Source organism: Botryllus schlosseri, chromosome 8 (assembly GCF_051294905.1).
Source record: "Botryllus schlosseri isolate E-star chromosome 8, Bs_hap1, whole genome shotgun sequence".
Lineage (NCBI taxonomy): Eukaryota > Metazoa > Chordata > Ascidiacea > Stolidobranchia > Styelidae > Botryllus > Botryllus schlosseri.
The window spans coordinates 4,402,336-4,418,944 of record NC_137243.1 but is presented as its reverse complement, the minus strand read 5'-3'; the positions used below and the strand labels follow the sequence as shown (position 1 = coordinate 4,418,944).

Here is a 16,609-nt window from a genome sequence, read left to right as displayed (position 1 = left end):
AACTCTTAGATGTCTCTTGAGTAGGACGTAGCATAGACACGCCAATCAGATGTCGGCACGTCACCACATCTGAATTTTCTAACTCGTTCACAATAGGCCTATCACAGTAGAGCACGAGACCGGCTTCACATTTCCGCGACTGTTATTGCAAAAATCTGAAGTGCCTGATTTGACTCGAGTCAAATTTTACGGCGACTCGGAATGTCACCTGATCCCAACACTGCTAAAGACAGACGTAAACTAAGAACACCAGACTGACAAACACACCACAATCAAACATGGAGATGGATTTGTATTCTGCGACACGGAATAAAACAGTTTGAAATCTCAAGTACCACACGTCGGACAACCAGTATCGTGATAGCCATACAAAAATAAAGAGAAAAAAGCTAGCATTTAGTAACGTACAGCGATACAGAAAAGCACCAGGCCATTAGTTGAAACAGGAGTACATCACCGTCACGAATAAGTGCGCTACACAAGAACAATTAGCAACCAAACTAGTAGAAATCGATAGTACTGAATGCGAACGGACGCTGTCCACGATGCACGTCCGTCCTGCCACGCAAGCCGGAATTCGTTCACCTTGCTTGAATATATTCGGTCATGAGGTTGACGATTTCAGCAGCCTGTTCAAATGACGTAGCAATTCAATAAACTGATCAAAATCCGAATTTGAATCAATCCGGTAGAATGGCAATTGTTAAAATGCGACAGCTTTATGATGCCTAGCGGTGGTCCGTAACGCACTACTTCTATCCCTCAAATTGATGCATTTACAGTAAATCATTTGAAAATTACAAAACGATTCGAGCTATATCTCTATAAGCGCTTCCTGGACGTACACAACTTCAAAATAGAATTGAATAAATATACTCGAATATTTTCGGCTGACACTCGTCAGGGGTGAACGTCAGGAACTAGTAGAGAGAATTGGGAAGAAAATTATATATCAACAGTCGTATCACAAAATATGCCGAGCGTCAGCCGAAAATATTCGGGTTCATTTCAATACTAATGTACTGTCCTCTGTCACGCTATACGGTTCTCCTCAAGCATGTTCAGAAAAACCAGTAATTACATTAGAATTGAAATTTGAGCACAAAAACATTTCACAAATTGGATCACTGCCATTGCAATCAGTCTAATTCAGTGGTTCCCAACCTTTTTGTCTTCATTCCCCACTTCAGATTTATTCCGAGCCTTCATTCCCCACCAAGACCGTAAACGCGCGAAGCGCGAAAAATTTATATAATTCATGTTTGAATCGCTCAATATGATCGGGAATTGTATATATTTTGCTATCAATTTTTTATCCCCTCTCTTCTCACGTAATCAGATTTACCGGTAGAGCTGAGTGAGGTGTGTTGGAAAAGGTAGGACCCCTAAATATGAATTGAACATCATCGGGCTGACCCGTTGATATATTGGCTTCGTTACATGATGCTGTTTCGTGAACTCCTATGTCTGCTATGTCAAAAGATATTGAAATCGCCAAAACTAAAAGGCACACACGATTTCATATAGGTATTGCTTTACTGGCAAATAATTTTTTCCCTGCGGGATGGCATTTGTCCTGTGGGGTTCAGATCGCCAGGACAGAAACATTCGGCGCCAGCTATTTAGCCGCCTATAAACATATGTACATTGTATATATATCGAAGATTTCGGTCACCACAAGGGCATTCCCTCTCGGCCAAGATCTTCTCTCTGCTTATCGTTCTGGCTCATACCTCTCGGCGTCGCATGTTACATGGCCTATAACTTCATATGTATTGGTGCGTCGTGGCGCAGTAATGGCCGACGCCGAAGTCTCCATTTCTATAAATTCTACGTATTTTTGTGGGGAAAGGGTACCCAATAATCAAAATACTAGGCAATATGAAATCGCGCGCGCAGCGCAAAAAAAATTGAATAAGTGACATAAATTTCCAAAAAAGTTAATTGAAAACGGTAATTGCGCATGTGTCTCCGTGAATATGAAGACTGCCCTGAAGATAATTTTGAACAAGCCCGTCTATTCCCCACCAGAAACCATTGAATTCCCCACCAGTGGGGAATTCCCCACCGTTTGGGAACCACTGGTCTAATTAGACGACCAGAATTATCCACCGTTTGCCAAGTCTGCTAGGAGCAGTAGCAGCAAACTAACCTTTTCCGCTGACAAAGAATATAGAAACTTGTCGACTCCTCTGTCGCCATCCGACACGATTGCAAGTCTGTCCCCGTATCCGCCAAAACTCAGCATGTTGGAGTACAGTACGGTCCTTTCGGTATCCTGACGGAACCAAAAAAAAAACGTAAAGAAAATAGACAATTTGACTCGCGCGAAACACAATACCATCGTCGAATGATCGAGCTCGTGGACGCCCTTTTCGTCGACGGCGAGCCATATCGTGACAGACTTTTTGTGCCGCTTGCTTTCGACCTGACCAAAGAAAGACATGAAATAGCTGATTTCCAAGTAATTCCTCAGTTTCGCAAAAGCATCGCCAATGTAGAGAGATGAGAAAACGGGTTTGTTTGCAATTAATGTGATTGTGTGCAGTATAGAAATTAAACATGGAACGGCAACGACCGATTTTGCAGCTTCGCCGAGGCTGGAGTGGAGAATTGTTTTGCGTAAGCGACTGTAGGATATCTGGCAATCCAAAAGCTATTTTCCCAAGCGAATAAATTGTTGAATCTGGTCTTGATCGAAAGCTACTGTTGCACCGATTCCGAAAATATAAATTAAAATAATGATCAGACACTGATCCACCTAGAATCCGTCCTCCAAGTCTAAAATATTGGCATTGTTCAGAACAATCGGGTAACCACAACACAATGGCCATAACAATGACCCGTTGCGACTCTCCGATTGTTTGAACAATGCCGATATTTCAGACTTGGAGGACAGATTCTAGGTGGATCAGTGCCTGATCATTATTTTAATTTATATTTTCGGAATCGGTGCAACAGTAGCTTTCGATCAAGACCAGATTCAACAATTTATTCGCTTGGGAAAATAGCTTTTGGATTGCCAGATATCCTACAGTCGCTTACGCAAAACAATTCTCCACTCCAGCCTCGGCGAAGCTGCAAAATCGGTCGTTGCCGTTCCATGTTTAATTTCTATAGTGTGCAGCAAGACTTAACTTGATATCAAGCTGTGTGCTCCTAAGAGAAGAGTGCATTTATCATACATCAGTAGTACCAAAACACGGATTCTGTAAAGCAGAAAGTAGTTTTCGGGGTATGTTATGCAGGGTTATAACCGAGTCACAAGTCAATCTCACTTTTATAGTTTTGACTCGAGTCAAGACGAGTCATATTCAATTCACCACCGAGTCAAGTCCAAGTCAGTGAGTAGAGGGTTGAGTCCGAGTCATAGCGTTTTGACTCGAGTCCAGGTCCAAGTCATTATGGTTCTGTTCAGATTTGAGTCCAATCCGGTTAAACCCTCTTTTTTCTCGCATTCATAACACATTGATTTTCCTCGGCCCTAACAGTTTCTGGCCCTATTTTTCAAGTATCAGGACTGATAGACGAAACACCAATAATGTGGTAACTTAACTATACTGTGACGTTACAATGAAATATCTGTCTTGGCCGTCCTATAGGTCAAGTCACTTTACGCAATTGAATAAATAACTCGAGTCACTGGAAAATCGTGACTCGAGTTATTACAACCGTGATGTTATGTCAGCATCACGTTTACGAGTGAAACTATCATTCCAACCGAGCAGAATAGCCAAAATATATCAAAGTGTCTGAATATATTTTCGAAAATTACACCTACACCCTCGCGGTAGAATCAAAGTAGCTTATGCTCATTTTTTAAATTTTGAGATCCATTTTTATAACATTGAAAAATTTTAGTAAAACGGGCATTTTCTTTCGGCTGTATCTTAGCCACATTGTTTCAAAGTTAACCTGGCCTCTCAAAATGTCCATAAAACGGACGTAAGAGGTTTTCATTACCACTTTGACCACTTCTGCATTCAACGCACCTGATACAGTCTGGCGCCGTACACCGTACAACTCCGTACCGCCGACAAGAACACCCTCGCACAATCGCCAGACTGCTTCAGCATGCCCCAACGCTCGCACAGCTTGCCGCGCAGTTGCCTGCAATAAAACGGTATTTTCCAATTGGCGTCGAACGGGGTACAGAACTTCAACATCCAATTGAATAGTATATTCATATTGAAATGGCCGGCACTCGACAAGGGCAATCGTCAGCAATTAGTAGACAATTCAAAAGAGCCGTGCAAACAATCCAGAGTTGAACAAATACCAAATAACCAGCTTTTCAAATTAGATTAAAATCAAAGTTATAGCTACACAGGTTCTTCCAAATTCGGCTAGAATCAGAATCATAGCTACACAGATTTTTTCCAAATTAGATCAGAATTAGAATTATAGCTACACAGTTTTTTCCATATTTGACTTGAATTATAATTATACCTACACAGCTTTTTTCCATATTAGATTACAACCAGAACTGCACAGTTTGTTCCAAATTAGATTAGAATTATAGCGACACAGGTTCTTCACCATATTAGATTAGAATTAAAATTATAGCTACACATCTTTTTTTCCATTCTAACTCAATCTAATTTTGAAAGCTGAAAATTTTCAAGCCGCCAAAACTCCGCTGGCGTCGGCATCGACACTTGCCTGAGCTGCTGCTTGCTGGCGCTGTCGACGTAACGTCTCGGGTGGAATTTCTCCAAGACCTCCTTGACGGCGTGGTCGCACGAACGCATGTCGCCCTCGTCGATCTGGGCGCACAGCGCGGTCAGCTCGATGGCGAGCTCGCGGCTGACAGGAAAGCGATCGGCGGATATTGTCTCGGCCGTCTGAAAACGGTAGATATCAGAGATAGCACTGGGGCTGTTAAAAACTAACCTTTTTAATCAAATTGTACTGGCTACCCCATTAAATTGTTAGGTTACCCAAAAAAGCAACGCAGCACACCAAAATTAACCCAATTCCAACCTTTAAGAGCATTGCTATGAGAAAAGTTGGATTTAAAAAAAAAAGTGTTTACGGTGGCAAATTCTTTCATTATTTACCGCAGAATTAGCCACCGCAAATACAATTTCATTCAAAACAAAACTTCACTACTGTTGGCTTCCACTTGTTGGAAATCAGACAAATTTTATAAATATCCCGCTTTTTTTCGAGACAACCTGACAATTTCATGAGGTACTAACTTTATATTTTCATTTTCAAGTATTAAAACCGAAAACATACAAGTACTCCTGATCTCACCTGATACACTATCAAGTTCTTTTCCTTCTCCGTCTCGCATTCGCAGTTCGTCACGAAGCTCAGATGCTGTCTCAGGGTGAACTTGATCGTCCGAGAAGTGTCCACTACTCTGTGTGCGGTCAAGTCGCGAAACGTCTTTTCCCATTCCGATATCACGTCGCAAACCTGCCGAGACGCGTAGCCGTTAGAAATACGACATAAAAAAGTAAAAAGGCAATTTCTTATCCACAACAAGAAGTATTCTCTATGATCAGTGTGCATATATCAAGTTTCATGGAGAACACAGTTGACAATCACGTGAATCATTTGATGTCCACGGACAACACTAATATGTGACGGTCGTGGGGAGCACTTCTTGACATAGATTTTGCGTTACCTTGGAAGACTTCGACACGTAATGCTCAGTGGCAGGCAGCTCGGTGGGATCGTCTGTGAAAAGGGCAAACCCGGATATGGTCGGAAAGCGGACCCCGCTTTCCTGACAGGCCCGGCGCGTGAATTCGTCCACCGTGGTCGAGGCGTCAAAGCTCACAACCTGTATTGGAAGCACGGTCGAGTGCGTTATTATAAGAAGCAGACCGATATCAGAATTAGCCGATAATGTCAATATTTTCCTCTGATATCAAACGTGACATTTTCGCCTACTTCCAGTTCAACTTGAACAGTTGTGTAGGCAAAACTTTTGTCACGATCGGAATTTGAATGGTGCGAAGTAATTTTGGGATAGCAGGCATTGCTTTCGAGCGAAATCACCACGAGATGTGTGTGAAATCGCCCCGGTATCACGGTAACTGAGTATATGCTCCTAGCTAATCACTCTAATCCAGTGGTTCCCTTTAGTCTTCATTACCCACTTCAGATTTATTTTCAGTTTTCATTTCTCATTACCCAAAACTCCTATATACCATTTAAAAATGACCCTCCATAACATTTGGCCAGACGTTTAGCAGGGACTTGGTATTAGAAAACCACACCAGTACGCAAGACTGGTGTAAGCCTGTAACTGCAACATAAAAGGTATCGCGAACCGATACCGCTAACCCTCAAAATTTAGCGAAAGCGTTATTTCACATCATAATGGTCGTTCTGGACGAGTTTGTGACGCCGTCATTGGTTATCCAGAGTTGAAAAATAAGTTTTTGTGAGCAACACGCAATATAATTTTCGATACATACATTCCAAAGCAGTGAACCGGTAAGAGTAATCGCGCATGTGTCTCCGTAAATATGTAGACTATCCAGTATATAATGTTTAACAAATGCGTCTATTCCCCGCCAGTAACCATTGAATTCCCCACCAGTGGTTGGGAACCACTGCTCTTATCAAAAGAATGCTGTCGAAATTATAACGGCAAAAACACAAACCTGATAGTCTCCATTCTGAAAATGCACAGGCACGCTAAATGGCAGCGAGTGATAGTACGGATTCTGTAGAAGTATGGACACGGTCTCAGTCCTCGACGGTGGCGACATACGTCCACCGCATGAGACCAGCCTGCCCAGAGCGCGTTGACAGTACATCGCGTACCGCCCGATCTCAGACCTGAACAAAAAGTGAGATGCTCCAACCGTTTGAGCTTCTTGGAGGTACAGAACTTCAATATACAATTCAATAGTATATTCACATTGAAATATTGCCGAATATTTTCGGCTGACACTCGTCAGGGGTAATCGTCAGCAACTAGTATGGAATTGAAAGAACGTATCACCAAATTAGGATGTTACCGGCATGAAAGTTCGAATAATCGAGTTGAAGAGATCGCTTAAAAGTCTTACTTGTCGTCTGCGTGCCGGTGCAGATGGGCCTTGAGCAGCCACAGCATTCTCGGATGAGGCAAGAAGAGCGGTATCACGAGAGCCAGCAATTTCCATACCTGAGAGAGAGGAATTATTTCTTTACGACGTAAACATTTGATATTTATGTAAATAAATATTTACTCAAATTTATTGATATGAATCTTTAATATTTTACCGTCGACACATTACTTTGATAATTATTACAAAATCGGAGTGCTAAAGTGTGGTTTTCATTTTAGGCTACTTCCACTTCTTCTTTTTGAAAAATCTTGTTATTACACATTGGATTTTGAAAAGTAGCATAAACATGTCAAGACTTAGTGACTCGGAACCTTGCAACTTGGTAAAAACCGTGATTCATTTCAATTTTCGTAACAACGCCGACAGCTCTGAGCACCTCTGCGAACAGGTTTGATACAAATACTAGTAGAATTGTAAAAAATTGTTTCACAAAAGTCGAGATGAATCACCTGCAATACTGCAGTCTCATCGTCAGTTTTACGCATCATCAACTTCGTTGACATCTTTGGACTCGTCGCCGTCGCCGCGGTCTTGGAGAATTTCCCGTTGCACTGCCGCACCAGCTGAGCGTAGATCTCGCCTTGCAGCTGCCGGTGGTGGAGGCACCGGGACGCGATGTCCTGGGCCAGGGTGACGTGAAAATCGACCGAGGCGGAGTCGACCTCGGAATTCACAAATTGTTGACAAATCTGAAAAAATATACATTCGAGGATGTTAGTCGGGGGGAATTCCTTTCGGAAACCAGAGGTGGACTTCACCCACGTACTCGAGTAGGTTATCCTTACTCAAGTAGGTGACGATATTTTTTGAAAATCACACTCTTTTATTTCAAATAGAGTAGAAATTCACGTTGTTTATTCTGGCTGACTGACATTTGAGCTTCTTGGAGGCGCAGAACTTCAATATACAATTGCATAGTATATTCATATTGAAATGAGCCCGAATATTTTTGGCTGACACTCGTCAGGGGTAATCGTCAGCAACTAGTAGAGCATTCGAAAGAACATCGTATATGAAAATCGTAGCATAAAATATGACGTCACCAGCACGAAATGTCGAATACGAGAGCGTTTAATGTACTATTTTTAGATGATACACGAACTCTTTTTGTTGACACAGCCTTGGCTGGAGTGTTTTGATAAAAGTCGACTCCAAGGCACACGAATGAAAGTGTGAACGACCGTTTCCGAGTACGCGAAATCTGTCGTCTCGATAATTTTTCGCACGGGCGGGACAATCCAACAAGTGTTTGCCAAATGCAGAATTTATGGCCTTTGATTGTTCCGCATCGATCTTGAACGGATGAGGTAACGGTGAGCTTTTCACCGAGCGCGTTCTAATGAATCCAGGGACATGCTGATTTATGCGTTCCTGCAAACGCTTTGAAGTTCTTCCCACGTAGCCACAATCACAGGGACACTTAAATTCGTAAACTACATTGCTCTGTTGAAGTGCGGGAAGCACGTCTTTACGTGTTGCAGGGAGCACTGCTACATATTCGGGTTCATTTCAATATGAATATACTAGAACTGAAATTGTGTTCTTTGTGGTCCCAAAAAGGTATATGCTGTTATGAGAAACTGGACGAGACTCGAAGTATGATACTCTAACCTGCCGTATTTGAAACCCCAAAGCTAACCCTAACAGCGACAGTAAGGGCAACCCACCCTAATCCCAACTGTAACCCACCTGCTCAAGTGTTGCATGCTCACATCTACACGGTCTTCTACCTCTATTCGAGTATCAGAAACCCACCTTGATTAATTTGATCGCTTCCCCACGTAAAGCATCAGAAGACAGCGTAGTCATAGTTTGAGGCGCGCCGTCTCGGCTGAACGTCAACGTCTGTTCTCTCCATAGCGGACTGGCGGCGCCGACAGACGCCGAGTCTGCCTTGTCGTCCGACGTGGACATGGCGACGTACATGATGCGAGTGGCGAGACGCTCAAACGGGGTGCCGACACTGGAGTCCGCCGTGTTTTGCATTCCATTGCTGAGAGACAGCGATAAACTGCCGCTGGCCACCGTCAGCCAATACAGCCAGGCTTCCTGTAAGATAGACGAGACGCGAGATGATTTCTACGGATAGGATTGCGATACAGTATCTAGATCAGGGTTGTAATGACTCACGTCACGATTATTTGGTGACTCGAGTCATTGCGCGTGACTCGAACCAAGTCATATGACTCGAGACTAGGACGGCCAAGACAGTCATTTCATTATAGCTTCGAAGAATAGTAAAGTCCCCTCATGATTGGCATTTCGTCTATCAGTCCTGCGACTTGGAAAAGAGGGCCAGAAACTGGTAAAGTTGAGGAAAAATAAGTGGGTTGAACCGCAGTGAACTGAAAACTGAACACTATGACTCGGACTCGACCCTCTACTAGCCGACTTGGACATGACTTGGTGGTGAACTGTAAATGACTCGACTCGAGTTAAAACAGTAAAACTGGGATGGACTTGCGACTCGGAACCTTGTGACTTGGTTACGACCTTGGCAAAGATGAGAGGACTTGATGTTTGTAACGGTGCGGTGTGTGAACACATGTTTATTGCTTTATAGTATAAACTCAAAATTTTACAACTTCGGCAGCTTCACTTCTACGGGTCGGAATCCAGTCAAATTTGGTGAGTAACGTTTTTTTAGCCGACATCACATTTTTAGATAACAGCCGCAAAAATCTGAAAAGACATTTTTGAACAACCCTACTGGGCATACGACACATCCGCACGCGACACTTGAGCATCTGGGTTAGAGTTAGGTTGAGTTTAGGTAAGAGGTGAGGTGAGTGTTACATGTTAAAGTGCTGCATACTAAATTGTGGTTTTTCATTGTGTTGGGTTCCCTAATGTCAGGTTAAGACATAATTCAACTTCAAAAATCAACAGAAAAAGACAGCTCTTGGCAGTGGAAAAGCTGTTTCACAGCAGCAAAGTCGGTATGGTATGTCACAAGAAGCGCTATGAACTTTCGGAAAACTTCAAACCGCCAAAAATTCACCTTCTCCAATTGATTCCCGGCCGCCAGCAGCACCTCCCCCCTTTGCTGGCCGTGATGCGTCGGAAACCTGACCGATATCGTGTCCTCCTCGTCGGCCGACGCCACCTTGCACTCTTTCAAAATCATTCTGCCCACAAATTCCTAAACGAAACACGGAGGACGTTTCGAAACCACATCTTAACACCAGCCTGTAGCCCAGGGGTCGTTAAACAGGGGTCCGCGGAACAGTTTCAGGGCGAAACTGTTGAAATACAACTGCAATATTACCTATAAACTATAAAATTACATTGTACTGATGTCAATTTTCATTTCCAAGGGTCATCATTAGGGCGATTTTTTTTCACATATCAAAATAAGTCAAAATTTTCGGAATTCTTCATAGATCCATATTTAGTTAAAATAAAGTTTTTTCATGTAAAAATTTGTCCATTTACAAGTCAAAAAAGTTTTTCAGGTCAAACCACTTTGTTAGGACAGACACTTCCAAGCTGAAAAGAAGTAGAATGATTTCAACATTATGTGCGAAAACACCTAATTTACATACACAAGATCAAAATTTGTATTCTAAGGTAAAAAATTGTGAAAATTTTGATTTTTTAGGTAAAAAAAATCATCCTAGTAATCAGCATCCATAATATCGACGTTACGCTACTTAGGGATGTGGACAGCAACCACGGTTACGTACTTTAAAAAAAATGCACTAGGTCACAATATGGGGCCCACGCAATCACCCAAAAAAATTTATGGGTCCGCGTTCAAAAATATACCAGTCCCCACGTGGCGTACCAACCTGTTCCTCTTCATCAACGAAAAAGTACAAGGTGGACGCCCCGAGACACGCCCACAGCCGACGTCTCTTCCCATCCTTCGACCATCTCGTCACCCAGCCCTTGAGGTGGACCTTGTTCTGGGCTATGCTCCGATATCGTCCTGCCTTGCTGATAGCCAGAGCGCGAGGCCTGTTCAAGGCCATGTTGATCGCTGAAATTAAATTAGTTTCAGGCGAGATGGAACTACAGACTTACCGACCACAAAAAAATGGAAGGACATCAGGAGCAGTGCGTTACAACAGTTCCGGGTTATAATGACTCGGGTCATGATTTGACTTGAGCCATTTTCTCAAAATACGGAAATGACTCGGCTCGAGTCAATTTGTGTATTGACTCGACTTGGACTCGAGTCACGGCGCATGACTCAAACCAAGTCATATGATTCAACACTCAGATGGCCAAAAACGACATTTCATTGTGATTTCGAAGAATAGTAAAGTAACGACGCCATGGGTGTTTCGTCTATTGGTACTGGTACCTGAAAATGCGACCAGAAACTGCTAAAAGCGAGGAAAGTTATCACCAAACAGAATTGGATCACCAAACAGAATTGGTATAAAAACAAGACTTGAAGCGAAAACTGGGCAGTCAACACAATGATTGGACTCGAGTCATAATACCATGACTCGGACCCGGCCCATTGCTCGCTGACTTGGACTCGGACTTGACTCGGAGGTAAATTGAAAATGACTCGACTTGACTCGAGTCAAAAATATAACAGTGAGACTTGTCTCGGATCCCTGTAACTTGGTTGGTTACAACCCCGGAACAATGCCGTTCCCCCTAAGGTACCCCAAAATATCCAGGGGATGCACCAGTACGAAACGGTATACACAAGGGTGCATGAAAAAACTTGTCACACTAAAGCAGTGGTTTACATCCTGTTAGCGACATCTGGGAAATGGCTGACCTTTTTTGTTGTAATTAGATGCGCAAATATGCCACGGGCAGGTCTGTGCGGAGTTGCTAGCTTTCCTAATAGGCCATCAATTAGATACGTTAGGAATTGACGATCAAAAATATCCAACCTCTTATCCAATCGTCGCATATGTACGTCGACTCAGCGCTGATATATGTCGTCTTTTTGCCGTTACAAATATGAAAGATGGGCTGCAGTTCGTTTTCGATATCGAAACCAAGCTTGGTCTCGTTGTTTAACAGTATTTCACCGGAGGGCTTTTTGTTGACATCATTCTGCACAAGCCAAGAATCGTTAATTGATGTGGTTAGCTACTCAGCACCTTCCTTACCGGAGATAGAAAATATTGAAGCCTGTTCGGTTTCAGCACGAACCAACGTTTCTTCCAAGTCAAGGAGAATCCGCTCAGCTTATTTAGAAATCCACTCTTGTCCTGAACCTAAGGAAATAGCAAATTGCGTTAAGAGAGAGGCGATTGGTGCGAATAACCCTGACTATTGCTTCCGGTATCACATTTATCACAGCATAATTAATGGTAGCACTTTTCTTGTGCCACTTATCAGTAGTTAACATCGCAATAACAAGCACATAAACAGAGATTCAAAGGAAAAGTAACTTATCAAAGTATGCCGTAGCCAGTAGCAATTGAATTTTTAGAAAAAACGCCAGACGAAGTCAGCTGTACCAAAAACCATGCGGTATTGTCCATATTGTCCTAATTTTCGACTTGTGTGCTTAATTTGTCTTATATTCGGCAACGAGGCCGTGACTAGGGCTGGCGAGTGGCGAAAAATCTTTTTCAGTCATCAGCTTACCAAAAATGCTGCAAGGAGGTGACTAAAGTTTTCATAAGTTTCCATAAATTTCATAAGTTTTCATAAGTTTCATAAGAAGTTTCCATAAGTGTCATAAGTTTCCTAGCACAAAATAAAGGCACCCGATACTTACGTCCTTATTTTTGGTGCTAACCACAGGTCACAATAGTGACGACCTTTATCAGTCAACAGATAGCTTTTTAGCCATCAACTACACCAGTCGGTGATGCCAAACTCACCGGGCCAGAGTTGAGCGCGGTCCCCGACTGCGACAGCAGGGGAGACGCGCCGCTTTCGGGGCTGGCGCTGCTGCTGCTGTTCACCCGGCTGCGTACGGCCGCCGGGGCACCGAGTCTGCACATCTTGTAGAGCTTGTGCTCGGGCTCAGAACTGTCGCTGCACAGAGACAGGGCGTCCGGCGGGATGGAGTAGTCGCCTTCGGAGCTGGTCATGGAATGCGATGAGTTGGCTGAATAGAGTTTATCGCAGTATTAGCTCAAGTGAAACTCATTATAAAAACAAGCTTTCTGCAGATAACCGGGAATCGTTAGCCGATGGACATGAAATCGAATTGTGAACCGGGCTTGTTAAAATTTCCAATAACTATTTTATCATATATATAATACATTTATTATATATCATTTCTTATCATAGTCATTCATTTTATTTTAGTTCAACATAGTTTTTAGATCGTCTATTAAATAATCTCCAGTATTTCCAGTGGCACAGCGTCTTGGCCGGATTAGGCCTGCGCGAAACGTGTTACAAATCTGCGAAGTTGCACCAATTAGATCCCAAGCCAGAAAAAATCTTGCTGGAAAACAGATTGTGCATACCGTACTAATACGCTTGATCTCAAAGAATTATACTCGAGCACAAACGTTCGCGAATCTGATTTGGAAATATTGCGAGTTCGACGCGTTATTTCACGAGATTATTGGATGTACAGTACTTCAATATACAATTGAATCGTATAATCATATTGAAATACACTCAATTATTTTCGGCTGACACTCGTCAGGGGTAATCGTCAGCAACCAGCAGAGAATTCAAAAGAACATCGTATATCAACAATCGTATCACAAAATATGAGATTACCAGCATGAAATTTCGAATACAAGAGCGTTATATGTATATTAATGTGCCATATAAACGATGGCAGCTGGATTTCCCGCCAGGATATAAACAGGGAGAGGAATGCATCAGCAACAAACAAACCACGGCAACAATCAAACCACGCAGCACAAATGCAGGCTGAAATTGCCTATTATACAATTTTCACCATCAAATTGTGGCACCGCAAAATATCAACTACCGAAGGATTAAATTCAACCCCGAGATTCGTTTTCAGAAACCACCCAACGGTAGCGCGAGCCAGCTACTTGAAAGCAGCCCTCGAAAACCACAATGCAGGAAAACAAAACTCTCAAGTGGGCCCAAGACAAGCAATCTCAATAGTTGACATCTAAATTCCCCAGTACATCGAAAGAGACATATCCCTACGCTTTGAAGATTGCGTTAATACACCGATAACAGCAAAACGAGGCAGTGGAAACCCAATAACGTTCACGCAACTGGTAAAAGAAAGTGGATAAGGTAAGTAGATTAGAGTAGGATAAGCTATCTTATTGGCAGGACTTATCGGAGCATTATTTCTCACGGACCAATGGTTTATGAAGTGAGACAACGCTTGGTAGCTGGTGAAGAGAGAGTTTAATTCTTGTTTACGCGTGAACAACGGGGTGGAACATTGTCGTGAGTTACAAAGGGAAAGTCTACGAATGGATTGGACCCCACGCACAATCCAACACCATAACATCACAGTAGGAAATTGGTCACGTATATTGCTGCCCAAATTTTTATTGGATTAATACCGGATATACAAGACGTTAGTGAGATTTTGAAATGTGCCGGTATGGGCAGCAGTACCATTTTTCATCATTTCTATTCTTCTTTACAATATTTGTCGGTGCAGGAAAAAGCAATGATTTGTATTTGAAAAAATGACTTGAAGATTTGGTCCCACTCCGACTTATATTTCCAGTAACGGATTTGCAAAGGAATTGAAATGATTTCAAATTGACATTGTAACTTTGAACGAACATACGTGCTAACACTCATTCCAGTTTACAATGATATTCACAGTAAAATACCACTTCCAGTAACTCCAATGGTTACTCGAGCAACAAGTTCATGAAATCACAAAATCTTCACGATGTCATTGAAAAGCTAGAATTTGTCAGTCTTCGAAAGAAAAGAGAAGATGCAGCGTTTACAAATGAAAACCCAGTTCTTAATTTGAGACTGAGATTGAAAACCCAGCTCAAATCCGTATTTAATTTCGTCTCATCTCGAAATTCAAGTGCATACCCAATGACGGCTCAAATTTGACAAGACAATTGACAATTGAAAGTTATTTGAAATTTCATGTCCAAGTACAAATGCAGATGCAAAAATACCGTAATTCCATATTAGATCGAAACCTTTAAATCCGTTAACTTTCAAATAAAAATAAAAATAAAAATCCATGCTCATCTTATGTATTCAAGTTTGGCCTTAAAAGCTTGATGCGACCCCACACTGAACACCTGACTGTGACCGACCTACCTCGTTTGACGGCCTTGGCCTGCCCGGGGCTGCCCTTCCTGCGCATAGGCACCGCGCCAAAGTCGTACAGCGGGAAACTTCGATGGTGACAATGGTCTATCAAGGCCCCGGCGGAATCGTCGTCATCGTCGGAACGTTCGGCCGAATCGGGAAACGCGGTACGACGGAGCACCACAAACTTCTGCGATTATAAAAATATAAAAAATTATAAAAAAATACCCTCAAAAGTGGAAAAATAATGAAATCATATCCTGATAAGGTCATTAACGAAGTCGAAGTGCTTCGATTTTTTAGACCGTTACTAACGAATTTGTCACCTTGTGACCCTAAATCCTGGTCCTAACCGAGCCCCTGACCTAATCCTAATCGAACCTGAATACATTACTACATAGACACCAAGTGCCGAATTCACAAAGTATAGTATATCACAATTCAGGCTCATTAGGGTTAGGCCGGATTGAGTAGCTGAGTGATCGGATTCCTAAAATGATCCAACCACATGATTGGTATTTCGTCTATCAGTCCAGATACCTGGAAAATAGGGCCAGGAACTGTTAGTCTGAGTAAAATGACGAACGTAAGCCATTCTATATCACTGCGAGCAGAGTTGAAAAAGTGGGTTGAACCAAAACTGAAGTCAAATCTAAACTGTGAACACAATGACTTGGACTCGAGTCGCAACACAATGACTCGGACTTGACTCGGTGGTGAATTGAAAGTGACCCAACTTGACCAGTTCTAACGTTCATATTCTAATTTTTAATACAAATTCATCAAGTAGGCTACTGTACATCACAAATCACGCTCATATTCAGTAAAACATTCATTTTCGAATTTTTTAATACAATATTGACGCGTCGCTTTTGTAATAATTCAATTCGCAAAGCATGAAGATAACACAAGTGCCAGTAAATCAATCTGAAATAACTAAAAAGTATACAAGCCATGCGTAGCAGTCGTTTTCGTAAAAAAACAATTCTTACCCCGCAAAGTTTTGTGTAAACAGGCACATTCGGTGATGCTTTCTGAAATTGAAAGGACCAAAAATTTACAAACGTAGTGATAACGCGGGAGCCCAAGTTGATATAACTATAGAGACTGTAGGATGGAGTGACGACTGATTTAAATGCCTAATTAATATTCATCCGCGACATATTTTGTTTGCGTGGTTTTTCAGCAATTATCTTGTAAAAATGGATATTTATGGTATTTTTGCCCATAATACTATAAATATGAGATATTATACCGGTATTAGTGCATTGATATACCGAAATATCTATATAAGTTGAACTACTCTATTTACACTGCGCGCAATAATATTTTCAACTCCCTTTAGATAGGTCACGCTCCGCTTTGCGGAG

The 16,609-nt window shown here is 42.2% G+C and overlaps 1 protein-coding gene across 2 annotated transcripts in view; it reads right to left on the bottom strand.

Moving 5' to 3' along the window:
- Nucleotides 1-272: 272 nt before the first annotated feature.
- LOC145445498 (pleckstrin homology domain-containing family H member 1-like) overlaps nt 273-16,609 on the bottom strand; it is a 37,127-nt gene continuing 20,790 nt past the window's right edge. Inside the window, exons 12-29 of one of the 2 annotated variants that reach the window (XM_080323686.1) lie at nt 16,232-16,273; nt 15,249-15,429; nt 12,881-13,110; nt 12,158-12,265; nt 11,936-12,101; nt 10,868-11,058; nt 10,078-10,218; nt 8,832-9,155; nt 7,526-7,765; nt 7,035-7,132; nt 6,624-6,801; nt 5,636-5,794; nt 5,260-5,424; nt 4,663-4,844; nt 3,993-4,110; nt 2,342-2,428; nt 2,153-2,278; nt 273-629 (exon numbers count right to left, since the gene is read on the bottom strand). In XM_080323686.1, the coding sequence (XP_080179812.1) occupies nt 582-629; nt 2,153-2,278; nt 2,342-2,428; nt 3,993-4,110; nt 4,663-4,844; nt 5,260-5,424; nt 5,636-5,794; nt 6,624-6,801; nt 7,035-7,132; nt 7,526-7,765; nt 8,832-9,155; nt 10,078-10,218; nt 10,868-11,058; nt 11,936-12,101; nt 12,158-12,265; nt 12,881-13,110; nt 15,249-15,429; nt 16,232-16,273 (2,784 nt within the window). In that variant the 3' untranslated portion in view covers nt 273-581. The remainder of the gene's footprint in view (nt 630-2,152; nt 2,279-2,341; nt 2,429-3,992; nt 4,111-4,662; nt 4,845-5,259; nt 5,425-5,635; nt 5,795-6,623; nt 6,802-7,034; nt 7,133-7,525; nt 7,766-8,831; nt 9,156-10,077; nt 10,219-10,867; nt 11,059-11,935; nt 12,102-12,157; nt 12,266-12,880; nt 13,111-15,248; nt 15,430-16,231; nt 16,274-16,609) is intronic. The other variant, XM_080323687.1, reaches the window with a different exon arrangement.